Raw genomic sequence first — 24,190 nt, 5'->3', positions numbered from 1 at the left:
AAGCTCACAAGTATTTTACACAAAATAAAAGGCGATATTCAACGAGTAAGAGGTATACGAGCGGTGCATTGATACTGGATAATAAACTTCAAACAAACGCGACAAGGCAAATCAGAACAAAACAAGAAAAGACATAGCATCAATGCCAACACAACCAAAAGCAGATTAACTATACATGCCACAACCCTAACCAGTCCCAACACCTGCACTTCCCCCTGCCATTTATCCTTTTTTTCACTCCCCCTCCCCCTCGCCGACACCATCCTCCTCTTCCTCAGTCATAGCAACTTCATACTCCCCACATACATCCCACACTGATCCAGGCGCAGCAGCAGACACGTACTTCACGAACCGCATGACGCCTTCGTCTCGTAATGCCAGCATGAGGCGGTTGAACCCAGGTTGTACTGTTAAGAGTGTACCATCGTCTTCGTCTTCCTCGTCTTCTTCGTCGAACTCGCCTTCTCCTTCGTCGTCATCGTCTTCATCGCCTCCGGCCTTCTCGCGTGCGTGGTTAGTCGGACGGGTGGAAGGGTTGGACGTGTTGTTGCCTGTGGAGGTAGACGAGGTAGACTGGTTATGGTGTACGATCCCGTGTACTGGTAGGGAACGTGAATTTTGGTGTTTGGCTATCCTAGAAGCTGTCGTAGTCGACGTTGAAGACGGTTTGGTACCGTTCTGCGCGTGCGTATTGTCCGAGTCGTCCTGTTTCTTCTTTGATGAGCCGGAGCGGTATACGGCTGGGTCTTCTTCTCCTTCGTGCGGAGCCATATAGCACTGTAACAAAATAGAGTGATTTAACGTCTGTTATATGAGGTGAGAAAGTAATGAAACAATTAACCTCCCAACCACCCCACTCCCCTTTCTCCCACCCAACAGGTTCCTCATCTTCCTCCTCGGGTTCATTCGCACTCCCCCTCGCCCTCTTCTTCCCCTTCATACTCTCCCTCGCCGCCTTCTCTTCCCTCTTCTTTGCTTCCTCAGAAGACTCAGGCGTAAGCCCAAGCACAACATCAAGAATACTCTGCTCATCATCACTCGTCGCAAGCGTATAATCCAATCCCGGCCTAAACCTTCTCGCCTGAGCGGTATATTTCGTCGGAAGCAGCTGCGCGATGAGTGCAAGCCAGGTACGAAAAGCAGGGTGTGGGAAGAGTGAGGTTTCGAGGATTGAGAGGAGTTGCTCGAGAGTTGTGGTGGGTGAGGAGAGTGCTGCGATGGCTTCTTCATCTTTCATTCGAGTTTGCCTTGAAGAGAGTGACAGTGAGCAGTAACGGGATTTGTGCGGTGGACCTTGGAGCGTCCAAGGACCGTTTTCGGTTATACCGGTTGTGTGGCGAGGAACACGTCCCTGTCGAGTATCGCCATCAAGTCCGTCATCTTTGTCTCGTGCACGTAAACCTGCTTCGAGCTTCGCAGCGAGGGGTGCACAGAGGAATTTGTGTAGCTCGATACTCGAGTCGTCGATGAACCGCTTCGACAGTGCAGATATGACCTTTGGCTGCAAGTACACCGGATCGAGAAACACGGAAAGGTAAGAAAGTTGTTCAGGCTTGAGAGTTGCAAATGGGTTTGAGCTCAGCACGTCGTCAATGTCGGGATACGGAGTATAGACCGTCGAAGTTGATGTCTGCGAAATGTGGATAGTAAGCTGTTCCAACTGAACCAGGTTGAAAGAGGTGTACGTACAAGTTGGGCCAAAGAACTATTGGTGGTATCCATCGGTTCACCTTCATAACCTTCTTCACCCTCTTGAGCACGATGGAACCATCCACTAATGCTCAGTCGCTGTCGTTGACAATCTCCTTCATCCACGATTACCTCCTGAACAGAGTGGAAACTATGTCCTGGCTGGACCTCGAAAAATATAAATTGGTTCCAGCTTGGTGTGATTGACTTGGACGGTATGCATTCCGGTTCCGGAACACCATCTGGACCAGGTTTCACGGGGTATAATTCGAGAGAACCGCCATATTCGGTTTTCCAGCTTTCGGGTTCTGGCATTGGCATGTAGAGAATATATGATACAGATCGAGTGCCTTTGGCGTTTTGTTAGGAATTACAGTACAGAACCAGAACAAAGTTTCACATACCAATAACATCATCGTGATTAAGTAAATGGCAACCTTTCTTGTACGAATTGACGGACATGTCCTGCTTCTTGCCTGATAGGGGTCCGCAGCCAGTCACCTTGCGAAGAAAGTCGCGGAAAGTTTGGGAATAGAGGGCATCGCGTAACTTGAGTAAATTCGGCAATAAAGCGACTTCTTGTTCCGCGAGGTACGACAACGAGGCTAAGTCGCCCGTTTGGTGAACCTACGTATAAGTCCAAAATTAGAACCAAAAAAAGTGAAAGTGGGGCATGAGCGCCTTGCCTTGTAGATGTCGGTCTCCTTCTCGGTGAAGCTCAGTTCGCCGACACACTCGTCTTTTACTTTGGATAGCAGGTCGTTTTGGAACAACTTGTCGATCACGGCGTGCAAAAAAGGCTCGGATGAGCGGTAGCTCGCCTTGAGGCGATCCACATTGGACACATCAAGTACGCCATCTGCAAAGTAGTCTTTTGGATGGTGTAAATGACCATTAGAAGCGTCTGGGACGGTGTTGGGCGGGGAATCGTCCGGAAGATCAGACTCGGGTTTAATATTATTATTGTTATTATGTTCGTCGGCATGGACCGTCTTTAGCTTTTTAGCAGACGGAGGCTCCGTGGTGGAGAGTGCGCGGGGACGGGTGCTCGTCGGCATTGTCAGCATGGAAGTTCCGGGACAAGATTGGTGAGGGAGCAGTGGATGATGATGTTGAGCGCAGAGAACGCTATACAGCAATACATTTTGGCACACTGATTTGGCCAAGTTGGAATAAGCTACCCGATCGACGCGCCGTATCCTCCCGTCCCATAACCTGCTCCTCCGAATGTTTCCCCCGTATCTTTACCGCGGCGTTGATGCCGTCATCTTCTCTCGGTTCCTACTGGCTGGCCACTCGCAGCTCTTCTTCCACGAACGTTTCTCCGCTTCTGGTATTCGCCTTGATCATGCACTCCAGCTCATCACTGAGCAAACAAGGGTGAACATGCGAGGCTATCTCGATTTGGTTCGTTTTAGGAGATTAGGCGTTTACTGCATTTAGCCAATCGCATGAATTCGGCAACGTTTCTTTCCGCCAATCGAGTGACGCGTCGGAACGCACGTGACGGCAACGAATTCCGAAATCCCCGCACAAGTAAGAATTACGGTGTGCTTTGTGGGTCTGGAAACACCAATACTGGAAAATTTACTTTCAAGAAGCAACGCACGCATTCCGTCGCAAAAGGGCGTTGTTAATGGCAACGTTCGATGTTCACGCAGGTTTTTTTCCCAGTCCCGAAGTTATCCAGGAGGTAAATATTCATCGTATGTATGGGATTGCCTTCTCAGGCTCAGGAGTCACATTAATTTAGTCCCACATCCAAAAACAGATTTTACATTCGTGCAGGATGCTTATGTGTAAAGAGAAGACGGACGCTATTCGGAGAATCAAGCTTTACTATCGGCGAAAGTCGGTGACGGTAACTACAACGATTGGAGGGCAGTTGAGGTGAATCATCATCAGTTAGACTACCCGTAGTCTGCCTTCGGCACATAGGCCTCGCCATCCCAGATCCGAAACTGGGCTAAATAATTATGGACGGATCAGATAAGATAAGGATTCGGGATGATATTATTGATATTGCACAAACAATAGGTATATTCAACAAGGCGCTTGGCAAGTCTTCCTCGTCTTCATTGTTTAATTTCATAATCCATTATCTCCTCTCACTTGATATCTTTTATAATGAAAGGGATCGTAAAATTGTGTTCATCAACTATGTCCTGTGAGGTATCAAGGGTATCCTAGCTTCCTCAATCACCAACTGATTTGCTTTGATGATTTAGTTGTGAAAATTTTCTTCCCATCGTATTAATTCTAATTTCAGCTATTCACCATCATTCACTCGTATTCTCCTTATGTTTTAGTCTTGCAATCACTTTGATCAAGTGCACTCTAATCTACAAGGCCACGTATCAAAAGTATTCACTTTGCATGTTCTTGCAGCTCGATCCGTGCAATGAGTAGTAAGAAATTTATGCACGCAACCTTTTCTATATACATATGTACGAGCAACGAAGTCGGAAAATGAGAAGACGACGACTACTCTGCTATCAAAAGTTCGCCAACTTGCTTGCAGCCTCACGAGCATCCAGTCTAGAGCGCTGGGGCCTACCAGGAAGATGCATAGATTGCGACATGTACTTCGGCGTTCCCAGTCCTAGTGGGTCAACTTCTTCACGCTTAGTCGGAGTATGTGGCTGAGCTGAGCCATTTGTGAGCGGTGAAGAGCCGAGTGGAGGTGCGAAGGAACTGGACGTAATCGTACGGCGTACAGTAGCTGTTGGTCCCAGTGGTCCAAGAGGGTCCGACTCATGGTAGATAGCTGCGCCAAGCGCTGTCGCTTGAGTAGTTGACTTCGGCGTAGTTGGCACTGGAGATTGCGGTGCAGTAACAGGCGCACTAGCACTGGCGCCTGATTGCAGTGGCCCCGCTTTTGGAAGAGCAGGAGAAGTAATAGCGGAAGCTGATGAAGGCGTAATGAACATCGACTTCGTGCCATCCACAAAACGGCCGCCAAGGGGTGGCGCTCCAGCTGTACTCGGGGTATGTATCGAGCTTGGAGTCGTAGATCTCGAGAACTGTGGCGTAGTTGGCGTCGAGGGGCCTGCACCAGGTGATTGCGCCGGTAGAGCCGCCGCTGAGATAGGAGTCTTGCTCGGCGGGACAGGACCCATGTGAGGAGGCCGAAAGGAGGCTGCAGATCCTAGTGGTGGGCCATGCTGCTGCTGCAAAGGCGGTGGTGCAGGTCGGACAGGAGGAATGGTAGGTTTGATTTCCTCATCGAGCTTCGGGATGACAACAGGCCGTGAAGGTACAGCGTTCGTAGGAATGAATTTGCTATCAGCTGCTTTGAAGTCAGGGCGGAGAGACTCAAGCTCTCGTAGGCGCTGCCGCTCATAGGAGATCATCGATCGAGCATGCTCGATTAATGCTGTCGTTACGTCCTCGTTGACAAGCTTTTTGTGCCTCGAGAGTGCGAGGTGGAGGTTATGCGAAATACCATCAACTCTTTGGGCGAGAATTTGCTCGTATTTATTGGCCTGAGAACGAGATAAGCAACGTATACACCTGAGCATCAGTTGATTGACAAACCTCTTCCAAGTCTTCTAGAGCTTCATCCACCTTGGCCGGGTTGATGCTCGAACTAGCCTTCAATCTTTCGATATTCCGGCGTTTTGAAATGCTGGACTTGACAGCGGTCTGGTACTCTTCAAGCACTGATGTACGTTGCTGAAGGGTCTCCCTCGCAGACTTTGCATTCAGTCCTTGATAACCAAACGAATCGCCGACGATCACACATTCACTGATAGCTGCCGCCTGATCCAAGTCGGAAACGCTGTGCCACGTGCGCCCCAGTTTCCTTAGCGCGTTGGCGAGTGGCGGATGTGCTTCCGCTGTGGCGACGCTAACCAACTTGTTTCCCATCTCGGCTTGCGAGACAGACAAAGCTGACGGGATCAAAACCACATGAGATGTCGTACTTTGCTCAGCTGATTTATGGGCAGTGCTTACTTTTCCGAGCACGAGCTAGTTTATCAATAGCTTTGGCAGCATCAAAAAACTGGCCCTCCAATTTAGTCAATTCAAAGCGTGCACGCTGCAATGTCTCGTCTTCATCAGGAACTCCACGCTTGATGAGGCTAAACCCAGAGCCAGCCTTTTTACGAGGATTGCGAGGCATCGGCTGATATCCAAAGTCGCTCTCAATAAAGGACCGGAGCTCCTCATCACGCATGAGGAATGGATCCTCGCAGACCCGGGTTAGCCAGCGTTGGAGCATAATACGGACTAGGCGATCATCCTCTTCATCGGTCGGGGCCGATGTTTGAGCTAAAGGAAGTGCGGGAACAATCGTTTGCGGATTATTGTGTACGATAGCGTCGTAAAGCTGCTGGAACTCTGCATACGACCGCGAAATGTTGCGGTACGTAGAGCCGGTAAAATTAGGCAAGTTCGTCTACGTACAAAAATTAGAACAGGGGCTATAAGGCGAGTAATAAGTTAACTCGCCTGGGCATCAAACCTGATCAGAATATCCCGCCTGTTCCTGTCTAACATTGTAATTCTTGTCCGAAGATATGGCTCCGTTTTCTCGTATTTCTTTCCATTTGCGCCTGTGTTTTCAGTCGGAGAAATAAGTCCTGCTTCTGGCTGCCCATAAATCTGAGGCTCTCTGCCGAAGGGTGTTGTCGATCTGGTGGGCGAGGACGCCGCTTTGTCCGGTGTCTGCGGCTGCGAATTCGGCGACCGCTTGAGATTTGGAATCGGTGAGTTTGGGTGAGGCGACGACGGCCAAGGTGGAGCAGTGATGGTGTTGTCGTCGGCGAAAGGTGAGCTGGCAAGAGGATCAAACATTGTCACGAAGGCGTCAAGTTCGAGTTAGAGAACGGTCGACGCGGCACAACGAGAACGAGGAGCAGGGTCTAATGCCGATCACCCGCAAATGGGAGCTGCATGATTGACGCTCAGTGCCGATCCGTTCATCTGCCCTTTGCAGACTTTCTTCTTTGAATGTGCCTTGGTTTGCATAAACAACATTCCGGTCTATCATATGCCCGACACTTTAATAGGAAGGTATAATGTGAACGGGAAGCTCTAAAGATCTTTTTGATACGAATACTTAGATAAGACCCTAGGCGCCCAGGATCTCCCGAATAGCACTTAGATTTATATTGTCTCTTGCATGCATGTCTTGCACCTGCAAACAAAGATAAGTCTGCTCGCAGTCTTATCGGCGTTTGTAAAGTAGCGATGAAAATAAGTCAAATAGCGTTCTTATAGCGAGCCATTCAGGATCAGCTGGTTGTTTCCTCAGTACCTGCGGCTCAGTGTGGATAATCAAAGAGGTTCAGTCAGGGTCATTATTTCTCAGATTCCCTGCTCCCAGCCTTCTCTTCAAGTGAAGCTCTTGTTGGTGTGTCCCCCTTTACGTAGGTAGATATATCGACGCACTTCGTTGTATGTTTTAGCGTTCCATGCTAGTGGCATATTGCAAAGTCCAATGCGTTGGGGCGCCAACCCCTGTACAGTCTTGATTGCGAGCTGGGTCAACGTAAACCTTTCGCCTGCTCCAGCTTAAAAGCAATTTATCTCCGCACACTTTACGCCAATGGGAATGTGCTGTAGCATTACGGAATGCGAAAGCACCACAGCATGTTTCCGATGCAGGTGAACGCCACAAGATGTGTGATGCACTATGGGGCGTCTGCGGCGCGCTTGTATGCATCTACTTCACCTCGTCTATTATTATCCATACGACTCCTGTGTTTGAAATATTTCGTCGTTAATCGTCAAGGGATTTCGATTGCAATCCGCGCGCGGCGGACGCGTCTACACGTGACGTAATTGAACTGAGGATGGAACTTTGAATGCTGAATCGAGTCACCGCAATTCCCCACACATACTTACGCTTCCGATCGATCCAATAGGCTGCCCAGACATTATCCCGCATTGTTCTCAGCCGGATCCTGGGATCTCCAGCATTTCTGGAACGGGATTGAATGATATCGCCAGGGTTCGTTCATGTGTGGGTTTGTATAGAGCAGGGTCCTCGGCCGACGTCTGGTTGCTTCCGCTCCCATCGATGTTATCCCCAGATGCTTCTGATGCTGCCGTGACGGCCAAACGGTGCCTCGTGCGTGAGCGATCAATCGTACTCCGAAGGCCAGACGCACATGGCTGACTCATGTAAGAACCTCGGTCTAGCCGAAGGCTAACTACGGTATTCACCCTCAAAGCATCTCTCGTTTGCATCGTGACGCCTTTATAAGCACTCCCAAGTTCCATCATCCCGGTTTCCGCCCACTTTGCTCTCTCTCCCTCACATCCACCCCCCTTCCTCACAACGTCACACTGGGTCATGCTTGAACAACCAGACAGCCCATCCGTAAGCCAGACCAAACAGCAGGTCTTGTACGTTTCAAAGCACCCATCTGCCTGGCTGTGATCCTCTTTCACTTACATATATTACCTCTATTAGTGATCATTATCTCTATCGGCTGCAAAGTGAGTCAGCGCCTGTACACGGCAATTCCATCCACTGATCGCAGTCGGTGGCGGTTACAGGCGAAATCCACACAATACTATCCGCCGAGTCGGGTTGTGAAGGACGCATTCACAACCGTGAGTGTATGCGCGCTGTACGACCCCGTGGTCATTCTCTGACATTGAGTTACAGTAGAAAATGAACTTGATGTGTTTAAGCGCGCATGTTTCACAGCCGAGAATGAGAAAAAAGCGCTCAACGAGGAAGTCAATTATCTGAGGCAGAAGGTCGAAGCACTCGAATCGCAGAGAACTGTACGTAGCCGTGAGGTCATTTCTAATCTCCGTATTCTCATCTGACACATGTGCATGGAAGTCGTCGGAGAAGCGAATAGTATGTTTGATCGACGGAAACGGAAGTATATTCTCTGTCGACCTACTATCCAAAGGCCAAGAAGGAGGACGCCTCGCAGCCAAGCTTCTCAGTGAATCCGTCCATTTCCACCTCTCATCTGATCAACCTTGTCACCTCTGGACATACGTCTTCTTCAACAAAACCGGTGTGTTTGACATGCTCGCGAAAGCTGGACGGCCCTACAAAGAGGCCTACGACAGGTTCGAAGAGTTTTTGCTGGGATTCAATCAGTCTTGTGAGAGATTTGTTATGACTGATGTAGGGAACGATGACGAGGTCACGGTGGCAAAGTTGAAAGGTTTGTGTTGTCGCTTCTATCACCACAGCAAAACTTTGACCACATCTTCTGTATTCATCAGCGCACTTAGATTTCTACTCTCGGAGTCAAGAGATATACAGAGTAGTATTCGGGGGTACGTGTATCTTATAGATTATCCTCTGGTTGGCAATACTTATAGGTCATTCGCTCTGGACAGGTTGCCATAATGGCGCCTATGTGTCACAACTTCACTCCCTCCAATTGACTTCCCTCTATCGGGAGAAGCTTGTACTCCTTCCAGGTTGCACAGAAATGGCCCCTGAATTCAAAAATCTACAACTGCCCAGCCTTATCATCCCTGGGCTGTTTATTCCAGACAAAATTGCATCGACGACTTATTCTCATGCTGACGGAAGCTCGGTAAGCTACGGTCCTCCGCCTGGGTTACCAACTCCTTCGAGTCCAAGCCAGCAATCGTCCACTGGCAGCTCGACATCCCCACCACCACCTCCATATCCGGACCAGTCCGAGTCTAAACCTGCCTCCGACGTCATTAAGGCGAGGGTAGACAACTCTTCCGAAACCTTCTTGTCATCTTCACAATCTTCCTCTTCGGACCGTTCTCACCGTGTTATATTGGGAAGTGTCGCAGGCCCTGTGAGCTATCGTCACCGATGGACGCAGGATCACCTGCGCTATCCAACGGACTCAAGCGCCGAAAGCATTGAGAGCAGCAGGAACGGAGTCAGTACGGCCAAGATACCGGGTAAGCAGAGGAAGATCAATCGAGATATTGTGTGTATCCTTTGCTCCAAATGAATCGTGCTAGGAAGAGATGGCTTATCACAGGACACATTCTAGCCCCTCAGTCAGCACAACCCTCCGCCCTGCACACTGTTCTATCTAGCTGCGAATGGGTGCAAACATGGTCCAGACTGTCGGTTTGGTCATGAGTATATTCTCGATGATGAGGATTATGACATGCTGAGAGCCAATGCGAAGAAAGTTCCGTGTCCGGCTGTGAATAGGGGTACGCATATTGCGTTTCTGTTGCTGATTCGTTGCTTCATGGCTATTTCATACAGGCGAACCCTGTGTCTTTGGCGCGAACTGTTGCTACGGTCATACTTGCCCTTTCCTTACCCGATGTCATTACTTCCGTCAATCGAAATGCAAGTTCCAAGGACGTACGTGAACTTAACGCCGCCCCTTTGCTCCCGTCACCTCTAACACATTGTCTTATACCAGCAAACATGCATCGCGAAGAAGAAGCCGCTTGTGTCTAATCAACCTATACCATTTGCAAAACCATCGTCGTTCGTTAATGGAGCAATTTGTTTTGGACTCTGCTGCTTGGATCGTTCCTTTCGCCCTTCATTCTTTCCCCGCCATGTAGCTTATTACACTTTTTTCCTGGATCGCATTCTTGTTGATTCCATTGGCATTTGGAGATTGCTGTGCTTGTTGTGTGTATGTATCACTTGTATTATTACTTGTACCATTGTATCTATGCTCGAATGCTATGTCAGCTTTGTAAAAAAATACTGGCGTTACTTATATTATTTGGTTCTGTGTACGCGTAAGGCACGACATAGACGTCGATCCCTTGGGCAAACGTGCTCTTCATCACGCGTGTCTAACACGCATGGAGCATGCTGTGCGTCGTCCTTGAAGCTATTCACCATCCTTTCTAAGACCCATAATGCACGAAGCTTGACCACAAAAGTGTACTAGGTCAATGACATGGCAGGGGTCTCAGAGTTGAGGAAAAGCCTTGGTTTAGGCGAGGTAAGTAAGCTCCTAAGCATATTTTTGTCGCGAACACACAGCTCTCGCAAGGCGAGCGCTTATGTATCCTAGTATGAAGTGCTTCACATCATCTTCACCGTCCATCAAACCCTCACTGAGCGATGCTGTGAGAGATCCGGTTCTAGCATGTTCCCCGTTCTCTTGTATTATAAGCACCAGGATAGCGGGGTTGTCTGCTAACACGCCTCTCTTTTACTCAACCTAGGAGCCCGAGATGACTCCACCGCCCGGGCTTCAGGTTCCAATAGAACAGATATGGTACGAGAAACTACTTTTCATTTAGGTGTATATATCATCCTAATACTTCGATAACCAGGGAAAATATGCTTAACCAGCTAAAAGGTATTTTCCCCTCAATTCTACCTCATATTTGTTTGATATTGACGATGGTATAGAGTTATCGTCCGCTACCGTTGAGAAGAATGTACAACTAACACGCCGTGTGAGCCAATTGGAGGAAGAACTATCGGTATGGAAGCAGGCACGGTCTGTCACCATCAACAATGCAGAAAAAACGAAACAGCAATATGAAGATGAAAGGGCAGCGTTGCAAAAGCGTATCAATATCCTCGAATCAATGCAGGTAAAGCATCTTATATATGAAATAACTGGATGAGACTGATTTTTTTATTGCTAGAATTCTATGGTGCTTTGCGTACTCGACGGAGACGGGAATATCTTTGCCAATCACCTCTTAGCAGCGGGGCTCGAAGGCGGCAGGGAGGCTGCAAGGAGCTTGACAGGTGGCATATGGGATTACATGAAGGCTCAGGGTTATGAAGGACAACCACGCTTTACGTTTTGGTTGTCGATTTATTTTAATAGGAAGGGATTGCAAGAGACGCTTGTCAGGAACAACGTCTGCACAGTCGACCAATTCGACGCATTCCTTGTTGGATTTAGCCAGGCATCTCCACGGTTCAATCTCATCGATGTAGGGTATGGAAAAGAGGCTGCCGACGCGAAAATTAAAGGTTCGTTAAGCCTGGCTGGTGTTTACTTACGTGGCTAACTGCTTTCAGAATATTTACAAACGTACACCCGCTTCCCTCAGACACTCAAAGTCTTTTTCGGTGGTACGTCTTTTTTGTTCTTTGTCTTTGTGTCTCATGTAAATACTCACGATTTTCTAGGTGGACATGATAACGGATATCTTCCGACCCTATCAGCGCTAGAGAACGAACGGTTCTTAGACAAGATTATTCTCCTGAAAGGTTACCGCGACGTAGCAACCGAGTTGAGGGCTCTAAACATGCAAACCCTTTCTCTCGAGGATTTGTTTAGGAACGTTAAACTTAACGGCCCTTCGAATTCCAATCATCAGCGTGCAGTCGTTTCGCCAGCACCGTCCGAGGCTTATAGGCCCCTTATCTCTTCTCCAGTGAAAACTTATGTCCCTCCACCGATTATTGATTCATTGAATCGTAATAATGACGGACCATCTGTTCAGAAACAGATACTGATTGACTCTAACTTGGTACGTACCGACCCACCAACTCTCTTTGCACAGTAGACTAAACTGGAGTTTTCTCGTGAATGGCAGCCTTTATCAAAGCGTGAGTTGCTTGTGGATGCGATTAGTGTATTGACGTTGACTATCAATCCTCAGAGAAACCACCTCCATGTAACGAGTATTATCTTCTTAAGAGGTGTCCTAGAGGGGTATGCAGTTCCTCTCCTAGTTCTGATTTGGATTGACAAACGCGGTCCCTAGGAAACTTGCAAATACGGTCACTCATACGCCCTCACTGGCGAAATGATAGCTGAACTCGCAAGACAGGCTAAGAAAGCTGTGGTAACTTGACTAACCACTCTTGAACCGACATTTCCCCAACATGAAGAACTTGCAATTCGGACCATTTGGACAGCTATGTCCCCAAATGCAGCGAGTACCGAAGGAACATTGAACATCTATATAACGATAAGCTTTCCGACCGCCTGCATAGGGGTAATAACAGAATGTTACTTTTGTTAACTGAAATGCATGGTGCTTCTGTAACCATTATGTAGACTGATATTGAATTTTCCAGCTTCCGCACATAATATTATGGAGACAAACGGTAGCTCTATGCATTCTCCCGTCGAAATTAGTCCGGGACTTCCAACCGATACAAATGACTCCATTTTCGGCCGTTTTAGTATGTTGAACTTGAATGGCAATTAAACATGATGATTCTTTGAGTAATTGATCCCGTAAATACACATATGTTAACACTCCTCCAGAATCCCTGAACGCCAGATAGCCTTGTAATTGTTAGCGTATTATATCTTGTACTAGCCCATCTCAATTCTGTTGCGAGTTGCAAGTTGCGAGGAAGCTCGGCTTTGTAGAGGACCCTGGTAAGGTTGATGCCGAGTTTCCTCACAACTAGGAAGAATTGAGATGATTGAGTTGTGAATTTTGTGTCGATCAGATTTCTTGTGATTTGAGTGGACAAACAAGTAAGGGATACAAGAAACATCATTTAATTTCAAAGTCCGACAACTCACAAGCACTCCAGAGTGCTTGCGAGTTGTTGCGCGTTTGACTACTACTTTAGGCAAGCACGCAACCCGATCCCCATCTTAACCACCCGATTTTCATCTCGGCACTTCGGCATTTTTGGCATATTTCTTACATGCCGTGCACAACTCACAACTCGCAAGAGAATTGAGATGGGCTACTTGTGTGTTAAAATCAATTAGTTCCGGTTTATTATTACATAAGATCGATCGATCGACGCTGCGACGGGCGTCCAGGGTCTCGTCTGGGTTCGCTTGACTACAAACCCTCAAACCATCTTGCGCGCTGCATTAGATCTCTCTCACCTCAAGCCACCTTGAACGATGTCCGCAGTAAGACTGAGCTTAGATATGCTTAAGGAATAGTTAACTGATTATCGTGGTCTGTTTAGCACGATGAAGATGAGCTTAACGCGTCGGAGACGCCAGGCGAGTATATTCATAGGCATAGGTATAGGCAACAACGATGCTGAGACAAATCTCCTCGGACAGGCTACAAGGTCACTGCACCTGCTAAGGTACGTAGATAGGTCTAGCTATAAAGTATATTTCTAATTTGAGTGTCAGAGCCCAGAGGAATATGCACAAATGGACGCGAACGACGAGAGTTTGGCAAGATGGAAGGCGAGCTTGGGTATTGGCGCTGGAGGTGGTGCAGGCCCAGCAGAAGGACCAAAAGTACGCACAATCGATATTATCTGGGACACAGAACCCACAAATATTGATAATCGTGCCTGTATGCAGGTCACCGTATTGAGCCTCGAACTCGTTTCTCCCACTCTACCTCCAGGGAAGACCATCGTACTTGACGTAACTAACCCTCAGGCCTTGGCTGACGCAAAGAAGAACCCGATCACTATCAAGGAGGGTGTAGAATACAAGTAAGGCTGTTTTTCCTTCAAAGATGTAAAATTGTTGTTCTGATTACTTTATTTTTAGCGTGCTGATCAGGTTCAAGGTCAACCATTCTATTATTTCGTGAGTCTTTTCTGTGCTTCCATTCCCTAGCCCGCTCATCATTTTAATGATGTTTCTAGGGTAAGTATAACTTACCTAGCGGGTGTTTGCTATTCTAAGGCTTTGGTATAGGGCGTGAGATACATTCAGGTCGTAAAACGTGCCGGAGTGAAAGGTTAATTCTTGGTTTGCTTATCTCGTATTCTTCATCACTTGTTGCTTATACGCGAATAGTCGATAAACTGGAGCAGATGCTTGGTTCATATGGCCCATCAGCGTAAGCAAACGCGCCTTTCTATGATGATCATACTCTGAACACACGGTGCATATAGCGAGGCCTACACGAAGAACTTCCCTACCGAAGAATCTCCGTCCGGCATGTTGGCGCGCTCGGGAACCTACGCTGTGCGGAGCCGCGTCACGGACGACGATAAGGAAGTCTATGCTGGTATGTCGCACGTCCGCCGTTGTTTCTGGTAATCAGAGGTAGAGCTGAGTTTATCATAGACTTCGATTGGTGCTTCAAACTTGCAAAGGAGTGGTAATCTGATTCTGCCACCCGCTCCAATAAATCTTGGGTCGAGCTTTTTTCTCTGTCGATTGTCCTATTATCAGTTTTTTTTTCTTGATGTGGCGAGAGCTAAATTGTATTCAATAAAATTAAATATAAAAAAGATAGTCTCAAAAATTACCGATTGAGTAAACGAAATGCAGTAAATCGGCGTCGATCCTTTCGACCTGCAATGAACACTTTCCTTCACGCGTCGACGCGCTGTACACGCCGAGCAGCGCGTATCTCATACTTTCGGCGGACTGGCTTTCCGTCTACTGCCTATGTAGCGCGTTATCGACAAAGTCCTCTAGCGACTATTACCCTTGGTAGCAGACAGTTGTCCAGCAACCGTCATGAACCGACAACGTCAACCGCGACAACAAAACCGAGTTCACCCACGCTCTCAACGAAAACATGGGTAGACAACTTACCTACTAAAATCCGACCATATCTTTATCTCACGAGAGTAGACAGGCCTATAGGGACGTTATTGCTGTTTTATCCATGTGGTGTGTGCATTATTCGCTGTATGTCGTCTGTGAGACATTAATATTGATTTTCTGGACATGACATTAGCTTGGTCAATATCTATGGCTGCATACGCGTTGCAGACTCCCATTAGTGTTCCGTTAGCGTATACTGGCCTGTTTGGACTGGGTGCACTCATTATGCGAGGGGCGGGGTGTACGATTAATGATATGTGGGATAGACATTTGGATAAGGCTGTTGGTACGTGGTATTTCTCAAGGAATTGATTCCTTTATTCCTTTATTTGATTTCTTCGGGCGATTATGCTAAATGTGCTGTATAGAGAGAACGAAGGAGAGACCGCTTGCGAGGGGTGATATTACTCCTACTCAAGCATTTGGGTTCCTTGGTCTCCAACTTACTGCAGGATTGGGTGTGCTCCTCCAACTAAACTGGTACAGGTGCGTCGGCTCCAGCTGTTTATGATCGTATTTAACGCAAATGCCTATACTTCTTTTTACAGTATATTCCTTGGTGCAGCGTCCCTCTCCGTTGTCACTGTCTACCCCTTCATGAAGAGGGTTACGTACTGGCCTCAAGCCGTCCTCGGTGTGTTGGAAATATATTAATCGACGTCTGGGGTACCGAACTCACGAAAACGTGCATTTAAAAATAGGACTTGCCTTCAACTGGGGAGCTCTTCTTGGCTGGTCCGCTGTTGCTGGTTCTGTGAACTGGGGCATCGCTCTCCCACTGTATGCAGGCGGAATTTGCTGGACTCTGGTGTATGACAGCATTTATGCTCACCAGGTATGCGTATCACGTCAGAACAGTGGAATAAGGCTAAGTGTAACCTACGTTTATGTATATAGGACAAGACGGACGACCGCACCGTAGGCATCCGTTCAACGGCCTTACTCTTCGGTGATCACTCGCGAAGCGTACTCTCCGCACTATCCATCTCCTCACTCTCATTAATCACATACGCTGGTTACCTAAACGCACACGGTGCTCTGTATTACGCAGGTGTTGGATTTGCAGGTGCACAATTAGCCCGTGTACTTGTTCAGACGGACTTTGATAACAGGCCGAGTTGTTGGCGGGGATTTGTTGGTTGCGGATGGGCGGGATTCTGGGTGTGGATGGGTGCTTTGGCGGATTTCCTTGCGCTTGGGACGGGATTCTGGTAAATGGTGGACTGACCTTCTTATTTGAGTTGCATCGTCGGCGTTTGATTAACTGCGATCTCTGATAGATTTTAATACTGCTTACTGTGTTTCCGGCCACGTACAACTCGCCAGAACATGAGTGGGATGGTTTGGAATTTTATCGGACATTCCGTTAAATATAAATCACGAGTCAAGCGTGAGCTGCTTGTCTGCCACTAAGAAAGAGCAACAAGGAAGTGTGTATAGCGATATGACATCAAAAGACGAGCATGATGATTGGAGAGGTTTGAGGTGTCACTTGTTTCATATATTCATAGCCTCGGCTTCTAGATGAAAACACGAGCGCCGCAAATTTCGTTATCCTTGATCCGGCACCACAGGTGGGGCTGAATCTGCTATATATCTCGTCCATTTGACAACTTTCCGTCTACAGTAGCCCTCGAGGGTCATAGAATTTCTTGACATTAGCCACCTTCCAACGAGCACTCTTTCAGCTCGTTCTTATACCTGAACTATCTAAACCCTATGTCTACTGTTGTTGCCGAACAATGTATTAATCTAGGGCTTTTCACTGCATTGCTTTATGAATTTAGTATGTGGTATTTTGTTCTTTTACAACAGCAAGGATTTTAAACTCATATTCCCGCAGTTATCACCAAAGACAAGGAAGTAAGGAGCTGTAGATATAATAAAATACATATATTGAAAAAAATTGCACCGTCAGGTCAGGTTCTTCTGGGTAAGCGTCATGCTAGCTATATTTATGATTTCCCAGCATTCACCTATCACATTCAATAGTCAAATCTAAGGAATGTCAATGGGGTCGCCTTTTTCATTGTATGGACTTGGCATTTCATTTTGTATTGCAAACACATTTAATAATGTGATAGCTCCGCTATGTTGGACTTATTAGTGGGCTCGCCTTTGTTATAAGTAAGCACATAGATTTATACTCTGTCTACACACGAAAGAGCTATCTAAAAGTACTATTTAAATAGATACCTTCGGAATTTCTGTCAAGACGTGACTACTTATATCTATTACTTATGTACTCTAACTTACCTGAAATTCCTCCCTAAAGATGTGAGTTTATGTGCAAATCCGTGGATTCTAGTTTGCTGATTTGGATTAAGGTCAGATTACTGACTGGACCAATGCACTCAGTAGTGAGTGTCTAAATATCTACTTTGTTATACCTACTCACTTGAAGTCTAGGCTGGCTTGTTATTGTATCAATGAGCTGTATGTGTTTGATCTTAAACTAGTTCATTCACAGAGGCTTAGTATGATGCAAATATAGATATTATACTCCTTCGAGTCTTGGCTCTCTATCACAATGGTAGGTACTTTTTTTAAAATAGAAAACTCTCCCATACTTAATTTAACTAGACAGAATGTTGAGTATTTGCCTCAAAAGTCTAATAGGCATAGGTGTGGCTGGCTCTCTCTGTATATTGATTCTTTACAAAGTAAAATCTGGTGGTAATTTGTTTGAGGGCTCTATCTTTTAATGCTTCACTGACTTTATTCTAGTTCAGCTTATAAAGCCAGGCCTTTTAATGTGTGAGATTCAGAGAAAAATTCCCCAATTAGCAATACAACTGTGGTGTGTTGTGGAGGACAACTATTTGTACCATTTCTAACTTTTAACAGGATTATGCTATTAGTATATGGGCTGCTTTTACTTGGTATGGGATTGCACAGAGCACACAAATACTTGAAACTGTCATCTGGGTTCGGAGGTTTCCACCTTGTCAAAATTCTCATCCAAGACCAGGCTAAACATTATGCCTTGTGAGAAATATTTTTGCATTTTAACACAGTAGTGTTGACCCGAATTATAGCCTTGCCTTCTACTGTGTTATGTCAATCATTGGTGGTCTAGTCTCTAAACCAGATGTACCAAAAGCGTTGGTTGCATTGGGAAACCCAATGACTGTATGCATCATCGGATGTCGGATTCTGCTAAATTTGAAAGAAGCAGGAGAGAGAGATGCGAATGGTGGGACGCTGGACAGGGTGGGGACAGCCAGTAATATACAGTTTACACAGCGTGCAACCTCTTCACCGTCGCATGCTTAGTAGAAAGCTGTGTATTCGTTCGAGCAAGTAGCATTCACCAAATAGTTTCTGCACTTTATCATGTATCATTCGCTTTGTAATCATTAGAAACTACTTACAGGCTGGGTAGTCATTTTGCCATCCTTGAAAGTTATGATTGTTTCAGATAACGATAGAATTGAATAGGCTGAAAATTGATACTGGAATATAGCTTATGGTAGTATTGGGCCTGCCCTGTACAGGCTTGTAAGTGCCTTGCTGCATAGACTAGAATGGCTGTCTTGTTTAGTGTATTATGTGCCAGTACAAGTGGACACAGGTGCCTTCTCAACTGACTCAAATCATTGATTGTGCAAGAAATGGGTAGCACGGCACAATAATGGGGTCAGGCTGCGACTGAAAGAGGTCAGCGAAAGGAGGGGAAATATGGAAGCTTGCAAGCATAATAAACATAACAGTAGCAGTTATGATCTCATTGTTAATTTGATGATACTGTGAGCGCAAGGAAGAGAGCACGTTTATTATTTTCTATAGAAAATGCTGAGCCACGTGCAGATTTGCACTGTTCATTTCAGGCAAATTTTGGTTGTCATCAGAGCACAATCGACATCCATTTCGCGAACAAGCACATTCCCCTCCTCCTCTTCCTCTCTCCTACAAAAAGCCCATCTTGTCCTTCTGAACTTGTTGTGTCTGTTCTTAGATTTCGTCTGTCTGCAAAATCAAGCCACTGATGTCGACGTTTGACTCGCTCGTCGCGGACCTCACCCGCGACGCGTATCGTGTACAACCAAAGGACGCCCTCCAATTCTGTGCAAACTGGTTCCAAACACGTCTTGAAGAACAACCAACGTGCACACACACGCGATATTTTATCACGTGGTACGTCTGCATCTATCTCACGCGAATAGACAAGCCCATAGGAACGTTATTGATGTTCTATCCATGCGGTATGTGCAATAATTCTTATACATCTTCTGCGAGGCTTTGTTTAGTATGAGTAGACATCGCGGTAGCGTGGCCAATATCTATGGCTGCATACGCGTTGCAGACTCCAATCAATATCCCGTTGGCATATACTGGACTGTTTGGGCTGGGTGCACTCATTATGCGAGGTGCGGGGTGTACGATTAATGATATGTGGGCTAGGCATTTGGACAAGGCAGTCAGTGAGCAGATTTTCCCAAGGAACTGGTTCTTTCTTTTTCGTTTGGTTTTAACTGGCAGTTAGTCCCGGATCGCTTATGCTAATTGTGCTTCATAGAGAGAACGAAGGAGAGACCACTTGCAAGGAGTGATATAATACCTACTCAAGCACTCCAGGTTCCTTGGCCCTCAACTCACTGCAGGATTGGGTGTGCTCCTCCAACTAAATTGGCACAGGTCCATCGATTCCAACTACTCTTCTATTACATATAACGCAGTGCTTATTCGATTTTTAGTATACTTCTTGGTGCATCGTCCTTCTCTGTTATCACTGTTTACCCATTCATGAAGAGGGTAACGTACTAGCGTCAAGCAGTCCTCAGTGTGTTAGAAATGAATTGACCGACGCATCTAGTATTGAGCTTACGAGACCGTGTATTTTAAAATAAGGCTCGCCTTCAACTGGGGTGCTCTTCTTGGCTGGTCTGCGGTTGCTGGTTCCGTGAACTGGGGCATTGCGCTTCCGCTGTATGCAGGCGGAATCTGCTGGACTCTGGTGTATGACAGAATTTACGCACACCAGGTACGTGTACCGCGCCTTCCCGACGAATTAGGACGACGCGAGATTTGTATTGGTTATGTACAGGACAAGACGGACGACCGCACTGTAGGCATCCGATCTACAGCCTTACTTTTCGGTGAACACTCACGAAACGTACTCTCCGCGCTATCCGTCTAGTCACTCTCATTAATTACATGTGCCAGCTACCTAAATGCACACGGTGCTTTGTATTACGCGGGTGTTGGACTTGCAGGGGTACAGTTAGCTCGTGTGCTTGTTCAGACGGACTTTGACAGTAGGCCAAGCTGCTGGCGGGAATTTGATAGTTTTGGATGAGCGGGATTCTGTGTGTATGGCTGCTTTGGCGGATTTCCTTGCGCTTGGGACGGGGTTTTGGTAAACAGTAGACTTTAGACCTATTGCAATCTCCGATACATTTATGCCTTACTATCCGACACCTACTTGATACTTATTTGTCCAAGATTGCTATTGCTAGCTGCTCGTTCATCGTCAAGAAAGAGCATTAAGGAAGAGGACACGATAAATTTATGACCTCAGAAGACAAGCGTGGTGATTGGAGGGCATGACTATTGTGTGATCAAGCCCTGTCAATGTTGACAATGGTGATAATCAGTGTCACTGCACATTCCAATGTCCTCTGTCCTGAAACGAATATGCCACGCCACGTAGTCATATAGTGTGTTCCTTGCAACGTGATAACACGATTTGAAGGTCTCATCAGGTTTGAGCTGTCTCTTGTGTCATATATTGTCAATCTTGGCTTCCAGATGAAACACAAGTACTGCAGCTTTACAGAGTGAGCAAAGCAGTTGCCTTATTTGAACAGGCCTGGACAAATCATTTGTTGGTAGATGTGTTGCATTCCTATGGTTATTCTTGATCCGTCATCACAGGTGAAGCTGAACCTACTATATATATTGTCCGTTTGCAATCTTGGATAGTATCTTTCACAGACGTCTGTCTAATATCCTTCAAGGGTCATAGTGTTTCTGGACATTAGCCACATTCTACCAAACACTCTTCCAACTCACTCTTATACTTGATCTATCCTGTCCTATGTTTGCTATAAATATTGAACAGTGTATTGCTCTAGGAATTTACACTGCATTACTTTATGATTTTGGTATGTGGTATTTGCTCTCTTACAATAGCAAGGATTCTGACTTGTATCTCTGCAGTCATCACTAAAGACACAGAAGTAAGAATCATGGATACAATACAAGTCTGATATTGAGAACATTTACACCATCAGGTCAGGTTTTTCTGGGTAAGTCCCTTCCTGGCTAAGATTGCCATTCCCTAGCAGTCAACTAACATACTTGGTAGTCAAATCCGAGGAACCTCAATAGTGCTGTCTTTTTCCTTGTATGGACCTAGCATATCTTAATGTTCTACAAGCATGCTAAATTGTATGATAGCTCCGTTATGGCGGACTTTTTGGTGGACTTGCTTTTGTTTTAAGTAAGTACACAGATTTGCAGTCTATCTGTCAACAGAGAACTATCTAAAAGTATTACTTAAACAGATACATTTGGAATATCTACCGAGACGTGATTAGTTATGTCTATACTTATGTACTATGACTAATCTGAATATGCTACTCTACAGATGTAGGTTTGCATGTAATTTTGTTGATTTTAGCTCATTGATTTGGATTAAGGTCAGATTACTTACTGGATATACATTATCTCCAGTAGGTATCTAAAGATCTACTTTGTTGTATCTGCTCACTCAGATTGTAGACTGGCTTACTGTTGTACTGATCGAGTGTATTTGTTCAATCTTAAACTCATTTACTTACAGAGAATTAATATGGTACAAATACAGATATTATACTCATTCGAGTTTTGGCTCTTTATCACAATAGTAAGTGATTTTTTTCCTGCAAATTACTCTTCCATGCCTAACATAGCCAGATAAGATATTGAGTGCTTGCCTCAAATCTCTATTTGGTGTTAGTGCAGCCGCCTCTCTTTTTGTATTGATTACTAAAGGAAATGTGGGACCTGGTGGTAATTTGATTGAGTCTGACATTAAACACTGTACTAACTTTACTCAAGTGCAGCTTATAAAAGATGGTTCCTTGACGTGTGACTTTCGAAGAGGACTCTCTTCACGATTTAGGATAATTCTATTGTATGTTGTTGATAATCATTCTTGCCTTTTTTCTAATTCTTGACAGTATCTTGACATTAGTAGACGAACTTATTCTGCTTGTTTTGGCGTTGTACAAAGCACACGAGTACTTGGAACTGTCTTCTGGATTTAAAGGTTTTCGCCTTGTAAGGATTCTCGTCCGAGACCAGGCTAAATATTATGTCTTGTGAGGGTGTTTTCTGCACTCTTACGTACTTTTGTTGACCCAAGGAATATAGTCTTGTCTTGTACTGTATTATAGCGTTCGTCAGTACCCGGACCACCATTAAACCAGGAGTCACACACGCGTTGACAGCGTTTCGAAGCCCAAGTGTTTTATGTGTCATTGGATGCCGACTCCTGCTAAACTTGAAAGAAGCAGGAGAGAGAGATGCAGATGGCGAGACGCTGCGCGGGGTCGGGACAGTCAGTAATATAGGATTCGCACAGCGTACAACATATTCTCCATCGCGTACATGATGTATCATGTACCAGTACAATTGAACAAAGCTACTTTCTCAATTGACTCGATTATTGATTACACAAGAAATGGGTGGCACAGCACAACAATGCCGAACGGGCTGCGGCGGAGGCTCATAAGTATAACAAGCATAACAGTACCTTTTATGCTCTCATTGTTATCAGATGATGCTGTGGGAGCAAGAAAGAAGGCGCGATTATATTTACTAAAATAGGAATGCTGACCCACGTGCGGATTGGCACTGCCAGTGCTCGTTTCGGGTTATTCTGGATTGTCTTCTTCAAGATCCATTTCCAGCGAACAAACACCTCCCCTCTTCCTCTCTCCTACGAAAAGCTCATCTTGTCTTCCTGACTTTGCTCTGTCGGGAATTACCCTTCGTCTGTCTGCGAATCAAGCCATTCATATCGACGTTCGACTCACTTGTCGCGAACCTCACTCGCGACGCGTATCGTGTACAACCAAAGGACCCCCAGTTCTGCGCGAACTGATTCCAGACACATCTGTTGAAGAGCAACGTGCACGCACGCGCAATGTTTTATCACGTCGTACGTCTGCCTCTATCTCATGGGAGTAGACAAGCCTATAGGGACGTTTTTGCTGTTCTTTCCATGTGGTGCGTACAACGCTTTTTACGCATCTTCTGCGAGACATTATTTAATAAGAGTGGACATCGCGCTAACGTGGCCAATATCTATGGCTGCATACGCGCTGCAGAATCCCATCAGAGCTCCTTTGGCATATACTGGACTATTTGGCCTGGGTATACCCAATATGCGAGGTACGAGATGTATGATTAGTGATATGTGGGATAGGCATTTGGATAAGGAAGAAAAGGTGAATCGATCTTTTCTCCCAGCAAACTAGTTCTTTATTTTTCTTTTCTGGTGTTTCGTCCCTAGTCAACGATGCCGATTATGCTGTACAGAAAGAACGAAGGAGAGACCACTTGCGAGGGGTGATATTACTGCTACTCAAGCATTCGGGTTCCTTGGCCTTCAACTCACTGCATGATTGGATACGCTTCTCCAACTAAACTGGTACAGGTCCGTAGATTCCAGCTACTCCTCTATTACATATAACGCAGTGCTTATTCAATTTTTAGTATACATTTTGGTGCATCATTTCTCTGTTGTCATTATCAACCCAATCATGAAGAGGGCAACGTACTGGCCTCAAGCAGTCCTGAGTATGCTTGGAATGAATTAACCGACGTGTTGGGTGTCGGACTTAAGAGTCTTTTCCATTAAAATTAGTACTCGCATTCAACTGTGGTGCTCTTCTTGGCTGGTCCGCTGTTGCCGTTTCTGTGAACTGGGACATTGCTCTTCCGCTGTATGCAGGCGGACTTGCTGAACTCTGGTGTACTACAGTATCTATGCCCACCACAGGAACGTGTATTGCATCAAACCAATAGAGTAGATGACGCTCGATTCACGTGTCTGTACAGGACAAGACAGACGACCTCACTGTAAGCATCTGTTCAACGGCCTTACTCTTCAGTGAACTCTCCACACTACCCGTCTCCTCACT

The 24,190-nt window shown here is 46.0% G+C and overlaps 8 protein-coding genes across 8 annotated transcripts; 6 read left to right on the top strand and 2 right to left on the bottom strand.

Annotated features, from left to right (window-relative positions):
• Positions 1 to 35: 35 nt before the first annotated feature.
• On the bottom strand, positions 36 to 2,766 carry FOMMEDRAFT_147631 (uncharacterized protein). Its single transcript, XM_007268160.1, has 5 exons — positions 2,376 to 2,766; positions 2,094 to 2,316; positions 1,690 to 2,039; positions 842 to 1,630; positions 36 to 777 (listed from the first exon to the last, which is right to left on the bottom strand). Exons 1-5 carry the CDS (start codon positions 2,754 to 2,756, stop codon positions 235 to 237), a joined length of 2,286 nt encoding a protein of 761 aa, XP_007268222.1. The 5' UTR covers positions 2,757 to 2,766; the 3' UTR covers positions 36 to 234.
• A 1,418-nt stretch (positions 2,767 to 4,184) lies between these two features.
• Positions 4,185 to 6,313, bottom strand: FOMMEDRAFT_147630 (uncharacterized protein; the record flags this gene model as incomplete). The annotated part of the gene is made up of 4 exons (XM_007268159.1): positions 6,145 to 6,313; positions 5,647 to 6,091; positions 5,227 to 5,582; positions 4,185 to 5,174 (listed from the first exon to the last, which is right to left on the bottom strand). The coding sequence occupies exons 1-4, from the start codon at positions 6,190 to 6,192 to the stop codon at positions 4,185 to 4,187; spliced, it is 1,839 nt and encodes a 612-aa protein (XP_007268221.1). The 5' UTR covers positions 6,193 to 6,313.
• A 1,692-nt stretch (positions 6,314 to 8,005) lies between these two features.
• Positions 8,006 to 10,327, top strand: FOMMEDRAFT_141705 (uncharacterized protein). The gene is made up of 10 exons (XM_007268158.1): positions 8,006 to 8,046; positions 8,114 to 8,139; positions 8,200 to 8,256; positions 8,312 to 8,433; positions 8,495 to 8,831; positions 8,893 to 8,946; positions 9,010 to 9,587; positions 9,654 to 9,822; positions 9,878 to 9,979; positions 10,041 to 10,327. The coding sequence occupies exons 5-10, from the start codon at positions 8,690 to 8,692 to the stop codon at positions 10,076 to 10,078; spliced, it is 1,083 nt and encodes a 360-aa protein (XP_007268220.1). The 5' UTR covers positions 8,006 to 8,046; positions 8,114 to 8,139; positions 8,200 to 8,256; positions 8,312 to 8,433; positions 8,495 to 8,689; the 3' UTR covers positions 10,079 to 10,327.
• A 190-nt stretch (positions 10,328 to 10,517) lies between these two features.
• On the top strand, positions 10,518 to 12,877 carry FOMMEDRAFT_110379 (uncharacterized protein). The gene is made up of 11 exons (XM_007268157.1): positions 10,518 to 10,580; positions 10,807 to 10,859; positions 10,918 to 10,943; positions 10,997 to 11,184; positions 11,239 to 11,575; positions 11,624 to 11,677; positions 11,735 to 12,078; positions 12,145 to 12,157; positions 12,211 to 12,263; positions 12,316 to 12,392; positions 12,631 to 12,877. The coding sequence occupies exons 1-11, from the start codon at positions 10,536 to 10,538 to the stop codon at positions 12,746 to 12,748; spliced, it is 1,308 nt and encodes a 435-aa protein (XP_007268219.1). The 5' UTR covers positions 10,518 to 10,535; the 3' UTR covers positions 12,749 to 12,877.
• A 508-nt stretch (positions 12,878 to 13,385) lies between these two features.
• On the top strand, positions 13,386 to 14,701 carry FOMMEDRAFT_21414 (E set domain-containing protein). The gene is made up of 10 exons (XM_007268156.1): positions 13,386 to 13,436; positions 13,496 to 13,532; positions 13,596 to 13,621; positions 13,671 to 13,781; positions 13,848 to 13,984; positions 14,043 to 14,082; positions 14,193 to 14,235; positions 14,295 to 14,337; positions 14,393 to 14,508; positions 14,568 to 14,701. The coding sequence occupies exons 1-10, from the start codon at positions 13,428 to 13,430 to the stop codon at positions 14,603 to 14,605; spliced, it is 600 nt and encodes a 199-aa protein (XP_007268218.1). The 5' UTR covers positions 13,386 to 13,427; the 3' UTR covers positions 14,606 to 14,701.
• Positions 14,702 to 14,803: 102 nt separating this feature from the next.
• Positions 14,804 to 16,363, top strand: FOMMEDRAFT_110375 (4-hydroxybenzoate polyprenyl transferase; the record flags this gene model as incomplete). Its single annotated transcript, XM_007268155.1, has 6 exons — positions 14,804 to 15,122; positions 15,190 to 15,342; positions 15,425 to 15,542; positions 15,605 to 15,690; positions 15,758 to 15,891; positions 15,954 to 16,363. The coding sequence occupies 6 exons, from the start codon at positions 14,804 to 14,806 to the stop codon at positions 16,269 to 16,271; spliced, it is 1,128 nt and encodes a 375-aa protein (XP_007268217.1). The 3' UTR covers positions 16,272 to 16,363.
• A 1,750-nt stretch (positions 16,364 to 18,113) lies between these two features.
• Positions 18,114 to 20,419, top strand: FOMMEDRAFT_158055 (uncharacterized protein; the record flags this gene model as incomplete). The annotated part of the gene is made up of 9 exons (XM_007268154.1): positions 18,114 to 18,269; positions 19,015 to 19,261; positions 19,328 to 19,480; positions 19,576 to 19,694; positions 19,754 to 19,839; positions 19,908 to 20,040; positions 20,104 to 20,124; positions 20,197 to 20,287; positions 20,319 to 20,419. The coding sequence occupies 9 exons, from the start codon at positions 18,114 to 18,116 to the stop codon at positions 20,417 to 20,419; spliced, it is 1,107 nt and encodes a 368-aa protein (XP_007268216.1).
• Positions 20,420 to 23,809: 3,390 nt separating this feature from the next.
• On the top strand, positions 23,810 to 24,074 carry FOMMEDRAFT_158054 (uncharacterized protein; the record flags this gene model as incomplete). The annotated part of the gene is made up of 2 exons (XM_007268153.1): positions 23,810 to 23,846; positions 23,914 to 24,074. The coding sequence occupies 2 exons, from the start codon at positions 23,810 to 23,812 to the stop codon at positions 24,072 to 24,074; spliced, it is 198 nt and encodes a 65-aa protein (XP_007268215.1).
• Between the last annotated feature and the right edge of the window lie 116 nt (positions 24,075 to 24,190).

This window comes from Fomitiporia mediterranea (genome assembly GCF_000271605.1).
Source record: "Fomitiporia mediterranea MF3/22 unplaced genomic scaffold FOMMEscaffold_8, whole genome shotgun sequence".
Taxonomy (NCBI): Eukaryota; Fungi; Basidiomycota; class Agaricomycetes; order Hymenochaetales; family Hymenochaetaceae; genus Fomitiporia; species Fomitiporia mediterranea.
Note: the sequence above shows the minus strand (reverse complement) of the source record. Positions and strands in the feature narration are given on the sequence as shown.

Excerpts from the sequence above, each read along its gene's own strand:
- FOMMEDRAFT_141705 (XM_007268158.1), top strand. The coding sequence starts at position 8,690 with ATGCTCGCGAAAGCTGGACGGCCCTACAAAGAGGCCTACGACAGGTTC. Across the intron at positions 8,947-9,009 it reads ATACAGAGTAGTATTCGGGG|GTTGCCATAATGGCGCCTAT; the intron begins GTACGTGTATCT and ends CGCTCTGGACAG. Across the intron at positions 9,980-10,040 it reads GAAATGCAAGTTCCAAGGAC|CAAACATGCATCGCGAAGAA; the intron begins GTACGTGAACTT and ends GTCTTATACCAG.
- FOMMEDRAFT_147631 (XM_007268160.1), bottom strand. The coding sequence starts at position 2,756 with ATGCTGACAATGCCGACGAGCACCCGTCCCCGCGCACTCTCCACCACG. Across the intron at positions 2,040-2,093 it reads TAATCACGATGATGTTATTG|GCACTCGATCTGTATCATAT; the intron begins GTATGTGAAACT and ends AAAACGCCAAAG. Across the intron at positions 778-841 it reads GGGAGTGGGGTGGTTGGGAG|TGCTATATGGCTCCGCACGA; the intron begins GTTAATTGTTTC and ends ATTTTGTTACAG.
- FOMMEDRAFT_21414 (XM_007268156.1), top strand. Across the intron at positions 13,622-13,670 it reads AGGTCACTGCACCTGCTAAG|AGCCCAGAGGAATATGCACA; the intron begins GTACGTAGATAG and ends TTTGAGTGTCAG. Across the intron at positions 13,782-13,847 it reads GCCCAGCAGAAGGACCAAAA|GTCACCGTATTGAGCCTCGA; the intron begins GTACGCACAATC and ends GCCTGTATGCAG.
- FOMMEDRAFT_110379 (XM_007268157.1), top strand. The coding sequence starts at position 10,536 with ATGGCAGGGGTCTCAGAGTTGAGGAAAAGCCTTGGTTTAGGCGAG. Across the intron at positions 10,944-10,996 it reads TATGCTTAACCAGCTAAAAG|AGTTATCGTCCGCTACCGTT; the intron begins GTATTTTCCCCT and ends ACGATGGTATAG. Across the intron at positions 11,576-11,623 it reads TGCCGACGCGAAAATTAAAG|AATATTTACAAACGTACACC; the intron begins GTTCGTTAAGCC and ends AACTGCTTTCAG.